This window comes from Heptranchias perlo, chromosome 20, assembly GCF_035084215.1.
Source record: "Heptranchias perlo isolate sHepPer1 chromosome 20, sHepPer1.hap1, whole genome shotgun sequence".
Lineage (NCBI taxonomy): Eukaryota > Metazoa > Chordata > Chondrichthyes > Hexanchiformes > Hexanchidae > Heptranchias > Heptranchias perlo.
This window is the reverse complement of record NC_090344.1, coordinates 44,631,511-44,648,005: the sequence shown is the minus strand read 5'-3', so window position 1 is coordinate 44,648,005 and position 16,495 is coordinate 44,631,511. Positions and strand designations below refer to the sequence as shown.

At 48.3% G+C, this 16,495-nt stretch overlaps 1 protein-coding gene across 6 annotated transcripts in view; it reads left to right on the top strand.

Moving 5' to 3' along the window:
• The window catches only part of LOC137335785 (fibroblast growth factor receptor 1-like), a 211,967-nt gene that overhangs the window by 93,994 nt on the left and 101,478 nt on the right, over positions 1 to 16,495 (top strand). For 5 of the 6 annotated variants that reach the window (XM_068001189.1, XM_068001194.1, XM_068001192.1 and 2 more), the window contains one exon: positions 13,997 to 14,191. In XM_068001189.1, the coding sequence (XP_067857290.1) occupies positions 14,101 to 14,191 (91 nt within the window). In that variant the 5' untranslated portion in view covers positions 13,997 to 14,100. Of the gene's footprint in view, positions 1 to 11,288; positions 11,591 to 13,996; positions 14,192 to 16,495 lie in introns of those variants that run through there. The other variant, XM_068001191.1, reaches the window with a different exon arrangement.

Here is a 16,495-nt window from a genome sequence, read left to right as displayed (position 1 = left end):
TCCTGCCTCAATAAGTGGTTGGACACAAGATTGCGCTCGCAATAAATCACAGGATGAGTTCCCTATCTTTGCCACATGCAGGTGGAGACGGAGGAGCAGGGCAATCTGTGCCAACATCTTCAAATTATGCACTTGTTCTCAAAGGCCTTTTAATTTCTGAGAATTTCAGGCTTGCCAGCCACAAATACCTGTTTAAAATGGTTGCAGAGAAGATATCGATGAGGGAGGTATGCGGTTCATCCGAGGCCATCCGTCTTCACACTTGATCCCATCGCAGAATCCAGCTGTTTCTTAAATCTTGCAGGCTTTTGAGCTCTGCTGCCTCACCTGGAGGCCCATTCCACATGTTGGCTCTGTAAATTGGCAGGAAGGAGCATTGGTTTGTGTGGGGGGTGGGGGGGAAGAAATGAGAAGTTGAACTTTAGTTTTTTTTAATATATGAATTCCCATTGAAGGCTTGGTACAAAAGTCAGTTTTGTGACTGGCTAGACTGTTCTGTGTAAAAAGTTCCCCCCGACGCCTGCCATTTCACTGGTGTTCCGTCAGAGTTGCCCTGGCGACAGCTTGAGCTGTTCCTGCAGACTCTGCCAACATGACAAGTGCACTCCTTTTTTTTAAGTGGAGCTGCCATTGTTGGCATCAGCTTTCCCAGGTGGTTTGTCTCTTTGATTTTCCATTTCAGGAGATCGAGAAGCATTTCCAGGAAACTCTTGGCTCCTGTCAGGAGGTCCGTAGAATTTGAACGGCCTCAACTTACTGGCTTTTAGATCCTAGCTCAGCGAGATGCCTGAAAGTGCAGATGATGTGACTGAGAAATCTGAGCAGCTTTTGCTCTCTAATTGTGTAATCAAGGCTGCCACAGGATTTGTTTTTTTTTGTTGTGAATTTTATCGTTCTCATCAATTTTCTCCCCTTCTTTCTTGAAGTGATTCAGTTCTTTCTTGGGTCCTGGATGCCTCTTGATGTCTCGTCCTACCGTCCATTCCTGGTGTGTAAGCCTTGACAGTAAATGTGAAGTGTATTTTCGACTGTGTGAGGGTCAGCAATAAAGAAAGAACTTGCAATATATCGCGCCTATCACAACCTCAAGACGTTCCAAAGCGCATCACAGCCAATCAAGTACTTTTGAAGTGTAGTCACTGTTGTAATGTAGGAAATGCGACAGCCAATTTGCGCACAGCAAGCTCCCACAAACAGCAATGTGATAAATGACCAGATAATTTTTTTTCTTAGTGATGTTGAGGGATAAATATTGGCCAGGACATCGGAGAGAACTCCACTGCTCCTCTTCGATATAGTGGTGTGGGTCCATCTGAGAGGGCAGACGGGGCCTCGGTTTAACGTCTCACTCGAAAGACAGCGTCTCTGACAGTGCAGCATTCCCTCGGTACTGCCGAACCTTATCCTGCCCCATGTCCACATGTCTTCACTTCAAGGTGGGCTTGCTGGATAACAACCAGGGAGCGAGAGCCCTGACTTTCCTCCCCATTGCCCCCCCACCCCTCCCCCGCATATCGATAACTCTGCGACTAATTGTCATGCCTGGCTGAGATCGACTAACCATCCACAGGCCGGGGATCGAACTCTGGGACCCAGCTATCACCAGATAAAGTTGCCGCGCTACCAGCTGAGCAATCGGAATGGTCTGTTCAGCGAGGACTTTGGTTTATCGCTTAGTGTCACATTGAGGATGGTAGTAAATGGCTGGCAGTAACTTAACCATAGGCCTTGGCTGAATGCAAGTAAAACGTTTGTTCCTGTTTGTACAGTATGGCGTTCCTTGCTTGTCGAGGGTGGTTTGGGTTTATGTGACATACAGTTGAGCTTCTGTGCAGAAAATTTAATTTGTTGTGAATAAAGAAGGTGCAGGTGAAAGATTATTCGCGATAAGTGGTGTGGGAGTTGAACCGTTACGATGTCAGATGCCTGGTATTGTATGAAAGCTTTCAGTGCAAGGAAATATAGCATGTTTATACATATTTGTTGACTACATGATCTGGCGTAGTTGGGATGCTGATGGGCGTATGGTCACGCTCCAAATACATGCCACACATTCAGTGACACACACCAGTTGAAACTTGGACACAGGAGAGAATGGGAAAGGCAACTCATTTTTTCCAATAAGTTCTACAATGGAGTGAGTTTGCACGGGGTTGTTCTGGCAAGTTGAATTTAAAAAAAATAGAACTTCATTCGGCCGTTTCCCGTGCAGTACTCTGTGTGCATGCCTCACAGGGTTAAATCTCAGTCAAACCAGGCAACCATTCACGATACCATAGAAGTCAATCGGGAGGGAAGGTGGGCGCAGTAAGATATCGGGGCGGTTGCTAAATGTGATTGTGGCACCTGATATATGGCATTAGGCTTTATCAAACCTCCCTGTAAGGCAGAAGAACATGTCTTGGTTAAAAAGGTGACACTTCCCCCTGGTTAAATTTCTTAATTGGTTTGATACCTGTGATTCATCCAGCAGAAGGGTGTGTTAGAAATGAAGAGTTCCGCTTTATACATCCGGAATCACAGTTCAGCCGCTCCAACATGCCAGGGATCAGGATCCTGGCTGACCCGGCTCTAATTTCACGTGCACCAGAAGGTCCCAAGTTCAGATCTGGTCACCGTTGAGTTAGCTGATTCTCAGCCAAGGCACCCGTTTCAGTGCAACGATTGGCCTGAGCTGGGGAGGGGTTAAAATCAGCCAGGGTTCCAATTCCTGACCGCTATCCAGTGATTTCCACTGCAAAAAAAAGTGTGTGTGCGTCTGCACTTTGGGCTCAACAGTGATGCCTTCTGTGGTCGAATACCTTACTGGTGCCAAAGCCCACAGATGAAGAATAGCCACTTGGGCTTGTTACTAATCAGTTGTTGGATGTGCGGAGCCGTCTTCGGCAAAAGTCAAAAGAACTGTGTTGTGTTTGAAAGGTGTCTGCCTTGTATTTGATAAGAAATCGCACTTTACTGCATGTTAATAATGTTTGTAAGAGATGCTGGGAATGCAGATTACTGATATAGAAATCCCAGCGAGCTGCTTCAGAATCAGTCGACACTGCGCTGAAGTGGGAACGTTCGGCTCTTTATGAAATGGTTCCATCTTTCTTTCATTGCATTGACGGGCTTTCAGAACCAAGTCGGGTAGATGGAGTTAAGATACAGATCAGTCATGATCTAATTGAATGGCAGAACAGGTTCAAGGGGCTGAATGGCCTCTTCCTGTTCCTATCTTCCTCTGGTTTCTGTGGTGTGTTTTTAAAGTTGGCCTAAATCTTTTACCTGTATGATTCTGTAGGAAGGGAGGAGAGACTCGAGATACCTGGGACTGTTTGTACTGGAGCAGAGAAGGATAAGAGGTTTTTTTTTTTGGGGAGATAGGGAAAGATTGTTTCTTCTGGTTGGGTAGTCAGTGATTGCCACTACAACATTGAAGCAAATGGTAAGAAAGAATTTTATTTACGCGGCTGGTTGTTGGAGCATGCAATGCTATGCCGGGGAATGGTTGAAGCAGACACCACTGCATCCTTTAAGGGAAAAGTGGAAAAATATTTGAAGCAGAGGAAGATCCAAGGCTATTGGGAGAGATGAGCACGGCAGTGGGATTAAGTTTAGATTGTCTTGTCAATGGGCCGAAAGGTGTCCTGTCCTATAAACTTCTATGGCTCCATGGGAGCCTGAAGCATTTAAAAACAATTTGCAAATGGCAGTGTTGAATCTTTCTAAGCTCTTACCAAGAGCCTTACGTGCTCTAAATGTGACCTGAGGCCCTTTTCTTTGAAGGAATGGCAGGAATGTTTAGTTACCCATGGTATGTTACAGCAGCTGGATTTATTTTCTGAGAAACAACTTCTTAGTTCTTGATTTTATTGATTTTCAAATAAAGGACAGATACGGTACTGTCCAGGTGTTGCACTGTGCTAGTTTTCATCAGACTCATTTTTTTTAAATGGCACCCCAGACAACAATGTAGAGAGAGCAAGTTGCTAAAACCTTTTTTTTTTGTTTAAATCCTTAATTTGTTTTGGAACTGATACCTGACATGAGTCGCCATCTTCATGAGAGAAGAAAATTGAAGGAGAAAGATTATGAGGCTCGCCTTCACATTTGGCCTCAAATTGACGATAAACCACCCGTGTGTCACAGAGCCATCTTAAGGCTTTAGCCACGTCCGTAACTAATGGCCAGGTATTTCAGAATAACAGCCTTTGAAGCAGGGATGTTAGAAAAATGACTTGCGCAGCCTTCAAGGAGGAATAGAAAGGCCTTGTCTCAAATAAGCGATATGAACAAGTCACCGGATAAATGGTGAATCTTGTGTTTGCCGAGAGCTGAATGTGGGAGCATGCATCCTCTCTGCGGTGGAGTATCTGTTGACAGGCTGGAAAGGCTGTAGGTGAAGCTACTTGTGTGGAGACAGGAAGTTAAGCCCCCCTGTCTGTGAATGGCCGAGTGTTTGCCTCCACAGGCCCCCTGACGACCCACTGCTTCACTTCCACGCTGCATTGTCTCGAACTGCTAACGGAGGCAGGTAACCTTACAAAAAAAAACCAACTTGTGTTGAGCACAAAATGTTTTTTCTTAATTTAGACCTTAGGACAATTTGACTAGAGAGGCCCTTACATAGAATTACGTAGAATGGACAGCACAGAAACAGGCCATTTGGCCCAACTGGTCTGTGCTCCACACGAGCCTCCTCCCACCCGACTTCATCTAACCCTATCAGCATATCCTTCTCTTCCTTTCTCCCTCGTGTGTTTATCTAACTTCCTCTTAAATGCATCTATGCTATTCGCCTCAACTACTCCTTGAGCTTGCGAGTTCCACTTTCTAACCACACTCTGGAGAAATAAGTTTCTCCTGAATTCCCCATTGGATTTATTAGTGACTATCTTATATTTATGGCCCCTAGTTCTGGTCTCCCCAGCAAGTGGAAACATCTTCTCCACGTCTACCCTATTTCAAGCCTTGAGCTGATCCTATTATTTTTTCGTTAACTCCTGGGTATTTGCTTAACATCACCTCAAGCTGCTTCTTACAGGAATGGGTTTGTACCGTGAGGAACATTTTTATATGTATGTGTATTTAAAAATAAACTCCCACATTTTGTTTTTATAGCAATAGATTCCAAATCAGCAGAAATTGTCCTTCTGGTGAATCGAGGGGCTTGTCCCTGTCTGTAATCTCTAACCAGCCGTGGCAGACTCCTTGACTCTCTCCTGTCCTGTGGACCGCCCACACTTGGGTGGCACACTCCCCAGAGCTTGTTGGTAGGCTCTTTATGGAAGCAAGTTACATCAACAACCCCTGTGGTTGTGGCGGTCGGATTTCCCAACCACCACCCGCACCCCCCCCTCCCCAAACTCCATCCCATATGGTGGGAACTTCCTGGTAAAGATTTCGGATATTTTCTGTTGGGGAGTTTTCTTCGGAAGGTGTTTTACAATCTCTGGACTGAAATTCTGTGACCGAAGAGGAATTTTCTGGTTGGTTGAATGGCGAGTTCCCGATGAGCACTTTTGGGAGGGGTGGGACGAGACGGACCTCCGTTGCAAAAGGAGACCATTTGTGTCTTGTTTTCACCCGTTCACGGAAATGAAGATTAAAATTTGCTTTTAATTGCTATATCCTCCCAAGGGCGCAAAAAAGAGTGACAGTCTTGTGGTGTTGGGAGTCCATGGCCTTGGGAGAAAGGGAAGTCTCTCAGTGCGGAATGCGAACCGCAGGAGCAGATTTCCGTGTTTTCGGGGCCCGCACGACTTGAGAGGGGGAATTTATTTTTGTTGGATCAGAGAGGGTTGCTGAGGGCACCAAGTGCATTCCCCAGAGAGTCCTCCTGTCCTGCTACATGGGAACAAAACAACGCTTGTAGGGGGGAGAAAGTGCAAATAAAGTCAGGCTTGTTGGACATTTGGAGTTGGCAATATCCGTGTTCCAGAAAAACAAACTGTTCCATGACTTCTTGTGGTGTGCGCATCAAAGACGATGTTTAAAATGCTGGGAGTTTTAACAACAAAGAACTATTCCAGATGCAGCAAGCTATATTTTCTTATTTTATGGCTTCCAAGCTACTTATTAGTTTAGACAGACTTCTCCGCAAACCAGACAGCTGGCACTGCCTGCCCATTGCCTCTTGTACAAATAAATGGCTCTAAACAAGCTGCCTTTTCATGGGAGCTATTTCAGGGTGCACAGTGTAATCTTCTGTGCAGATATGCGGGAGGAGCTGCAGTCCAGGATAATCCTTGGGGGGGGGGGGGGGTGGGGACCTGCTTCTTCCCCAGGTATGGACTGTTGTTATTTCCTGGTCAGCGGGATGTTCCAAGTGAAACCTTGAATTTGGGTCTTGTATTTTTGTTTCCCTTATCGATTTTCTCTGTTGCTGTCCTCAGCTCAACGATTTCTTGTTGGGGACGTGCCTCCTTTAGTCACGTGTGAGCCTTAACTGTTGAATGCTTGTAAGCTATTCATCAGGGGAAGGCATCACGCTTGACCCTATCATCACCCCATGTCCATACATCTGCTTCCTGGGAATTGGAACCCTGACTAAATTTGCCCAATTATGGTGCCACTTTCACTCGCACAGATTGGGTGTCGAACCTGGAACCTTCCTGACCTGATGAGCTGTTGACTGGATAAACTCGCTGAGATCCCAGGGGAGGTGAGTTCATACTTTGGAGCTTTCAAGGCTGAGGATCGATAGATTTTTGTTAGGTAAAGTTATCAAGAGGTATGGAGCAAAAACGGGCCAATGGGGTTGAGGTGCAGATCAGCCATGATCTAATTGAGTAGTGGAACAGGCTAGAGGGACTGAATGGCCTCCTCCTGTTCCTCATGTTCCGATGGAAGGTACTGGAGAGCTGTCAGTAGAAATGGGACCATAATCCCCCAAGGAGGAGGCACTGCCTTCAAGAGAAGAGGGAAGAAAATTCCAAACGAGAAAGTATTATTAAATGGGAGTCCTGATCCATGCTCAGTGGGGGAATACAACTGCAACAGCGCCTTCGAAAATGGAAATGTCTGATGGGAGAAAATGTGTCCTTTTGAGTAAGCTTGAGCCTTCAGGAATTTTTAACCTGCCTTCAAAAGGCAGATTCCGCCTATCCAATTGCTTCTTTATTTCTGACTAAAGCTCTCCAGATACCCAGATCTTCGTCCTGACTGTTAAGCTGGTGGAGGGTGTATGATGGAACCTCCATTGTCCACCTCCCCAATATCTGCCTTTTTGATCATCCTGTAGAATTATTGCAGAAGAAAACCTTCCACAAGTCATCATCTCATTGTAAAGCTGGGTAACGCCAATCCCCTCCTGTCTGACATAAATCAAGCTCACAGTCCAAGAATGATGAAGTTGAACCTCTGTTATTTGCGTCTGTTATCAGCTCCCTGAGGTATTATGGGACTACACCATAATGAGTTCGCTCAAGCCCCACTCCAGGGACTTGAGCACATAATCCAGGCTGACACTTCAGTGCAGTCCTGAGGAAGTGCTGCACTGTCGGAGGTGCCATCTTTCAGATGAGACGTTAAACTGAGGCCCCGTCTGCCCTCTCAGGTGGACCTAAAAGACTCCATGGCGCTATTTCAAAGAAGAGCAGATGAGATTTCCCCGGTGTCCTGGCCAATATTTCTCCCTGTTCATCTTGAATTAGTTGTAAGTTCAGTTGACTGAGATGATCTTACATCATGTTCTTTCGCACAAAATGATTCTACACATGAACTGGTGGCCCATTGAATGGCATTTTGAGTAACGGGTCAGTGGCTGTGAGGTGAATCCGATTCGTACCCCTCAGTTTTCTGGTTGAGGGTTTTGGAGAGATGAGGATTGAGAAGTAATGACCAATTCAATTTTTTAAAATATAAAATATGAATATAAAATGTTGGTATTTTCCTACCCGCTCAAACCCAGCTGTCGGTAGACTTTATTTGTTTTTGTTTTATAACAGCCATACACCCCCACTGCCTCCATGTGCAAACGGAGGAGGCTTCCAAATTGAAGCTAATCCAGATTGATTTCCAATTTCCTGTGTAAACAGGTCTTTGGATTCCAACAGGAAGTCGGGGGAAGAGTCTTTTTTTAAACTACAGTTTATCTTTTGGTCCTGTCAGCCAAAAGAGTTTATGTTTAACCTTTTGATAGCGTCGGCGTCAGTTTAAGGAAGTATAATGTCCAACTGCATCGGAGCGAGAAGTTTTAACAAATTTTTCCATGAGGGAGTAAGCAAGGATTATTTGTTGAGTAACGGGGAATATAAGTCCGAACTCTTTATTGGTCATTCAGGTTTCTGACACACGCCCGGGAGCCCAACGCCATGTTTAAGAATCTCCAAACTAAGTTATTGAGAAGTCCACACCTGTAGACTTTCTCTTAGCCCAACACAGAGAGCACGCTCTCTCCCCAGAAGGACATGCTCCCTAAAGTCCAGAGAGCTTAGGGGCAGTTTGGCGAAAGCAAGGCTTCGAGACCCCCCCCAACTATTGTGCTGGAGCTTACAGATGGGCTTCCTACTGCTTGGACCACCCTGGGACAGGGTTATGTGGAAGTGGGATGAATTCCAGTCCCCATTGACCAGATACCCCCCTCCAGGTTACATTAGTGAGCCCGACTGGTTGGTCAGTCACTAATAGTGCCAGGGAGCACTGCAGATCTGTCTGGTTCAGGGATCAGATCACTGAGGGTTTGATCTGCTTCTGAACTTCCATCGAAAGTTGTGTCTTCTTAGAGTTGCTTCAGCAACATAGAACTCACCACCCCCCACCCCCTGCTCTGTTAGACAAGAATAAAAGTGGATTTATCAGGTGCTTCAGCAATTGCCATCCCCCCCCCCCCCTCAACAACTTTTTCCCCTTCCCTTCTCTCCCCCCGCAACTCTCTCCCCTCCTCTCCCCCCGCAACTCTCTCCCCTCCTCTCCCCCCGCAACTCTCTCCCCTCCTCTCCCCCCGCAACTCTCTCCCCACCTCTCCCCCCGCAACTCTCTCCCCTCCTCTCCCCCCGCAACACTCTCCCCTCCCCTCCCCCCGCAACTCTCTCCCCTCCTCTCCCCCCGCAACACTCTCCCCTCCCCTCCCTCCGCAACTCTCTCCCCTCCTCTCCCCCCGCAACTCTCTCCCCTCCTCTCCCCCCGCAACTCTCTCCCCTCCCCTCCCCCCGCAACTCTCTCCCCTCCTCTCCCCCCGCAACTCTCTCCCCTTCTCTCCCCCCCGCAACTCTCTCCCCTCCTCTCCCCCCGCAACTCTCTCCCCTCCTCTCCCCCCGCAACTCTCTCCCCTCCTCTCCCCCCGCAACTCTCTCCCCTCCTCTCCCCCCGCAACTCTCTCCCCACCTCTCCCCCCGCAACTCTCTCCCCTCCTCTCCCCCCGCAACACTCTCCCCTCCCCTCCCCCCGCAACTCTCTCCCCTCCTCTCCCCCCGCAACACTCTCCCCTCCCCTCCCTCCGCAACTCTCTCCCCTCCTCTCCCCCCGCAACTCTCTCCCCTCCTCTCCCCCCGCAACTCTCTCCCCTCCCCTCCCCCCGCAACTCTCTCCCCTCCTCTCCCCCCGCAACTCTCTCCCCTTCTCTCCCCCCCGCAACTCTCTCCCCTCCTCTCCCCCCACAACTCTCTCCCCCCGCAACTCTCTCCCCTCCTCTCCCCCCCGCAACTCTCTCCCCTCCTCTCCCCCCCCCCCGCCGCAACTCTCTCCCCTCCTCTCCCCCTGCAACTCTCTCCCCTTCCCCCCCAACAACTTTTTCCCCTCCTCCCCCCCCGCAACTCTCTCCCCTCCTCTCCCCCCGCAACTCTCTCCACTCCTCTCCCCCCGCAACTCTCTCCCCTCCTCTCCCCCCGCAACTCTCTCCCCTCCTCTCCCCCCGCAACTCTCTCCCCTCCTCTCCCCCCGCAACTCTCTCCCCTCCTCTCCCCCTGCAACTCTCTCCCCTTCTCTTCCCCTCCCCCCCCCCGCAACTCTCTCCCTCCCCCCACTCCCCGAAGGCATTGACTGCTGACAGAGTACAACTCCACGGCCAGGCTCTGATACCTGAATGAAGTGGCCGTTCTTCGTGTCAAGGTCCAGACATTGTCAACGTGACATTTGACCATGGTGGGAGTCACACCCAGGCCTCATCCTCTCCTTGCCTGATGTCCACAACGGTGAACATTCACGCAGGGGGGTCATTGGACGGTGGTCAGGAGCGGGATTTTCATTTCCCGCTTGCTCGTACAAGGTGGCCTCTGAGACCAGTTGTTATGGCCTCCCCCTACTCCTGCCTGGGTGGAGACCAGCGAGCTCAGCATAGACTGGGGATCAACAGGTACATATTTAACGCGTTGAAGTTGTTTCCAAAGTTGCCTTTATACCTGCGCCAGCACCTCCTGAAACGCAGTCTTGTGCGGTCATCGGCAACCCTGACACAAATCTGGCAGCGGAAGAAGCCACACACCAGGAGCTGGCGGAGCCTCCATTTATGGAAAGGCCAGCACGAAAGCAGCTTGAGAGGATGAGCAGCCGTCTGCTTTTCCTTCTCTCCCAAGCGCTGCCACCCCTGAGAGTTTAGACCGAGCAGTCGGAAAGTAATGAAGAGGGAGAGGAGTTAAGAGTTTAATCATTCTCCAGCTCCAGGATGTTCGCAGGCATCGCTCGGCTGATCTGATCAGATGCAGAGGCCAACAATACTTGCGAAATTATTCATCGCTGAGTAGGCTGAGCCCAATCGAGGCTTTGTGGCTCATTCCTGACTCATAGGCACGTTGGAATCATGATGTGGCCGCTTCCCTTGCCAAGTGGATTTGTAGGCTTGTATAGTCATTTGATTGTAGGCGTGCATCATTTTGACATTAACAATTGTGTACAGTAAGCTACAGAAAATTGAATTTACAGGAAGGAAAATGCTGAGCCTCTGGGTCCTTCTGTTTGTTTTTGTATTTTTGGTGTAGGATGATTTAAAGCAACAAACCTTGTGTTGGTCATTCGTAAAATCAGCAAACATTGACAACTATTATTTCCCAAGCTGTTGAGGCTTTTTTAAGAAAAACAGTTGGACCTGTCATAACATTTTCAATCTTCTGCCTCCCGGGTTAGAGGCCAGAGCTTCCACTGTTGGTAGTTTCTGACAGGCTGTGAGGGTGTGTGTCACAGAGTGGAGGTGGACTCTCTTTCCCTTCAGTATAATAAACGTCCCCTCCCTGTGTGTGTGTGTGTGTACGTGTGTGCTCGTGTCTCTCAATCGACCTGCAGCACCGGGGACATGGAGGTGAAGATGAGCTGCACTGTCTGGGGCAGTCGCTGAGACACCAGCGTCACGGAACGTTATTTGTATTCTTTCTGCAGCTGCTTCAAGCAACTGAAAGCATTTTCAGTGTGTTGATATCCTCTGAATACAATCCTAAATCTCATGGTTGTATCCTGAACTCTCATGCTGTGCCTGTATTTCTGGCTGCCAGGATTACGTGAAGCACTTTAGCAACACTGGCTAGCAAAAGTTTGGATTGGAGCTCCTCTCCTCGGTTCCCCTGAGCAACCCCTGGACTGCGAGGTGGCTAACTGTTAACTAAACGGGCACGGGGGAGAGAATAATAAAGTCAAGGAACGTTTATACGTTTGAAGGAGTTATTCTTCGTCGTGACAGGTTAGAAAAGGAAATATTGAATGACGTTTTTGAATTCCTGTTATTTCTCAAGAGTTTTTAAAGCAAAGCCCGATCAGTCGTGTCAATCGATGATGTGCGCGTGTGTATGCTTTTACAGTCTGTGTGCTTTGTCACGATATCGAGGCAGATAGATGTCGGTGACAGGGAGTGGGAGAGGAGAGCCTTTGCACCTGGTAACAGTCGCCATCGCTCTCTGCTCGCAGGTAGCGCAGACAAAGTACAAAATGAAACTCTCCTTGCATCACATTGAGAATGGTCTGTGCCTTTCCCCTTCCCCCCTCCCCCCCCCCCCCCCCCCCCCACACATGACATTAAGGCCTCTTGCAGTGAAATTAAAACAGAAAGAGCCTCATTTTGGATCTGGTCTGTGGTATTGGCCAACAGGACACAGGGGACTGTCGGAGTAGAGATGCCCAACCTCTGACCCTGGGGCCTATGTGTGACCATGAGCCCTGATCATATGGCCCTCATAGCCCAGGCCACTCCTTTCTATTTGTGCTTAAGTTTCTTGTTTGCTGGTTTGGTCCTATTTCAATTCCATGGGCCTGGAGGTTGAGGGAGGGCTATTCTTAGTGCCGTTGTCTCATTGGTGGATAAAGCCTAAAATCTGCGATCTGTCAGCATCGATGACTTAAGATGTATGGAAATGACCCAGCCCCCATGGCACGCAATGAGGAAAAGCTAGGAGAGCCCAGGCTCTCGTTGCTGTCGTTAGACTTTCAGTGAGTGTGTGAACTGGAAAGACGTGGCAATACTGAGATTTTGTCCAAACTTGGGTTGAGTCTGAAGAGGATTTTGAGCTGTAGAGTAGTACGATGACGCACTGGGGGGAGTGGGGTTTGTCACTGATGGTGAGAGCAGTTTGAGGTGCCCAATTAAGTGCACCACTCCAGTATATTTGCACAATATTCTGACAGCATATTGGTGCCAATGCGCAAAATAAACCAGGCAGTTTTGCTGTAAGCCAGTGCGAGTTTCTCCTTTTATGCTTAATTTTAATTTTTTTGGTCTCCTCGTGTCACTGACTATCCCCAACTAACAGGTGGGGTAGGCAGCCTAACCCAAAGCTCTGCTGCTGCCTCTGTGAATCTCACTGGCATAGCTTCAAGGCGGTGGGTCTCTGGAAGGCAATGGATTGCTCATAAATGGAAGCTATTTTTCATGTTGGTTTGTGGTCAAATTCCTGTACAGTATTTGCAACTTTAGCTGGCAGCGGAATCCAAGAACCTTTCTGGTGCGTTTTGAATGCCGTGTCCCAGAAAATTCTCTTGGCTCATCCATCAGAAGTGAGGTGCAGCTGAAATCTTGTCGAACATGCAGGAATGTAAGAGCTGGAAAACAGGTATTCAGCACAGTCAGATCCTGTTTCAGAATCAGTCTCTATACTGAGCTCCAGATACCACGACATAAAAGTTGTATCAGGAGTTTATGTTCATGCCTTAAATACAATTAGTGATGAGAATCGTTAAGGACTCCCATCAGTTCAGTGAGCAGCCGCTGCGCAGAGTGTATAATGTTTGTTTCTGGCCATGAATTACTGCCTCGCTTTCTGCTGCGGTGCTTCAGGCTTCAGTCCCGTCGCTGGGAGTGTGGTTTTCAGGACGGAGCAGTGGAGTGTGACGTCAACAGTTAGCCCTGATGGCGAGGGGCACAGGTGGACTCCATTCCTGTAAGAATTTGAGTGGTGGTGATGGTTTCTGGTGGGGGAGCGTGTTCGCAATGTGTTTTAGTTCAGGGAGAGTGTGCGCGTCTCGTGTATATACACCTAATCATCATAATTATGAATCCCCCCTCCTGGGCCAGCAAGGTATCCAGTGAGTAGCCGAGCCAGAGACCACCAGCATCGAGACATCAATCCCCCGCCCTGTGCTGAGTTGGTCGGGCGGTGCTCGGACGCCACAGTACCCATGGGGTAGACAGATTCCTGCCGCCCCCGCCCCCCACTCTGTCATTATCCAATGGCCCCTGCTGGAAGTGCATGCATTGCTGATGTCAATTGATGATTCCCCACACAGTCAAACAGGCAGTCACTGTGCAATCTCTCACAGATGATTTATGGCTCCTTTGACAAGGTACCAGAGGTTGCCTGATGCTCTTGGAGCCTGACCCCAACAAGGAGCCAACAACTGAGAGAGGGGAGAGGAGGAAATGAGCAAGTAAAAGATTTACGGCTCCATACTATTCAAGGGCCCATCATGAACTCATGCCCTCAATGTCATTGGTCACGTGAGAGACCATACCTCAGACAAACATTCCCTGCCCCCCCCCCTCCCCTCGGCCGCCTTTCCAACTATTTATAAAAACAATCAGAAAGCAGCATTGATTCTGAAGTTTATTTTGAAGGCTTTGGTAGGTTTCTGTATTAAATGTTATCTTCTTTCACAGCCTCAGCGTTTCCACCTAATCCTGTCTTGTGGTCAGGCACCCCAATGAGACGGGAGGACAAATGGTGATACATCGGGCAGACGGAGAGCAGAAGCGGTAGTGGAATGATCAGCTGCGTTCACTTGGTGTGCTGGGCCGTGCTTGCTGTGGTGTCCCTTTCCATGGCACGGCCAGCACTGACCTTACCAGAGCAAGGTAAGAATTCTTATCCCTTCTTCAGTCTGGGATTAAGAACTGGGAGTGATGCTTTCAAGATGTGTTGAAAGGACTGGGCTGGTGTTAATTTCTGACGAGTTTTTTTTGTTATGGAAGAAGTATTGAATGACTGACCACACCGTTCTGGGTTAAATCTCGGCCATGTGCTCGTCAAGGTGAGGGATGTTAGTCCTGGGGGCTGGGACAGTTTCCAATTCGGGCACCCAGTAACAGCATCAAACAATCCCAGGCCCAGCACAGTGTGGTTAGACTCAAAAAAAAGCGACATCGTCTCTTCCCCAGCAATGTTCCTCAGATACACTCTCGAACCTTCACTCCTTACACTCCGAGTGTGAATGCCAGTTGGTGCTGAATTCAGAGCGGTTTTGTGCTGTCGGCTCCATCGTGGGAGAGCGACGAGGCCACATTCTGTTCACTTCATCAGCCTTTTCTGAAGTCCGCTGTAAATATTATTTTTGTTGCATCTAATTTAGCAAAATTGAGGTTCCGGTTGTTACTTTGCAGAGACTGTGAGCTTTATAATGAATAAGAAACTTCTAAAATACATAAACACATGAGAGCTTGTGGTCTGGGAAGCTGACGGCTTGGTTTGTACAGTGTCTGAAGTGTGCAGTAGAGAGACTGCACGCTGTCACTCTCTCCGTTTGTTCTGCTGTCTGGTGGCAGGCGATTCTGCGACACAAGTTGAAGTCTCTGGGACAGCTTGAGTCTCTGGGCAGCGGCTCTCTTCCTCAGCTCAGCTCGACCCTGAGTTTGCCCACAGGCTCTACCCCTGACGCAAATCCTTCAGATTACAGTGGTATTTGAAATCAGTAGCACATCCTTGGGAGAAACTTTGCAGCAGCTAAGGTGCCTTTCCTTTAGTTAATACGCCAGCCTGTTGTCGCATGTCAGAGATGTAAGGCTACCTGCTCTTGTGCAGGAAGCCCAAGCCAAGCTTTGGAGTGCGATTGTGAGAACCCCGATGGAAACGGCCAAGTCTTTCATATTTCAATAACGGTGCCTTAGACAAATTACTGTGTGCATAAAAAACATTTTCTTTTCTCCATTAAGAACCCTCCCAGCAGATCTGACTGGTGCATCTTCCCTGGTCATCTTGTTAATTTACTCAAAACATGTTCACCGTTTGGAAACTTTTCTTGAACTTGCCATCTTGAAACTTTCCACGTTATGTGCATGGCGCAGGGCACATAATGGGGCATGGCTTTGGCTTGAAGTAGGTTGTGGTTAGAAACCGCAAAAGGGCTTGGAGGGAGTGTGAGTGTATCTTCCCCCTGGCCCGCCGGTGCATTGACAATGGAATCATGTGGGTCACCAACCTGCAGAGAGAATGGCGTTCTTGGACATCCCTTGGAAACTGTGACCACCCTTCCACTCTTCGTCTCGGTCCATTGGCATCCCTAATTCAGAGTAAACCACATTATGTGCTGTTGCACAGGCACAGAAGGACTGTATATTTCTCCAAAAAAAGAAGAAAGACAATTTGAAAAGAAACTTGCTGGAGAGACTGCAGTGGGTGGAACCTGAGGGCTGGTGTGCTACTTTCCCTGTAGCATTTCTAATGTGAAACATAAAGCTGGCTCATATTTTAGTTGCCTTCATTTCTTTTAACCTGGCTTTTTTTTTCTCTCTCCTGTTTCCCTGTTGGCCTTCGCTTAGGTCAAATTGCCTGGGCTCCAGTCTGCTCAGTGTCTCCAGACAAGGCTGATCTGTATCTGATGACAGGACAGTGCCTTGCAGAGCAGAATTGGTTTCCCGCTTGATTTGCAGTTAGTTGCATTTTCTTTATTCCTCTTTCCTTGAGAGGAATCATCAAAAGAGGGAGATTCTCAGCCTGGCCGAGAATTAAGGGGGTGAGGCACAGCTGATAGAGAGAGAAGCAGTAGAATTTAGAGTTAAGGCTGACCCTGGGGCTTCCCGTGCTGGTGGTTTATGGCTGGGACTGTTGTGATGTGTTGGATATTGTAGAATATGATCTGTTCAGACCAGAAAAGAGAATTGTCCTTCCCTTAGAAGTTTTAAGAATTGGAAATTTAAAGAACTTCTATCTCCACTATCTGCCTCCAACACCCATTTTCCCTGGTCTCGAGATGACTTTTAAGGTAATTGACAAAAGAACCAGAGGAGAGATGAGGAGAAATTGTTTTACGCGGTGAGTTGCTATGATCTGGAATGCACTGCCTGAAAGGGTGGTGGAAGCAGATTCAACAGTAACTTTCAAAAGGGAATTGGGTAAATACATGAAGGGGAAAAATTTGCAGGGCTCTGGGGAAAGGGCAGGGG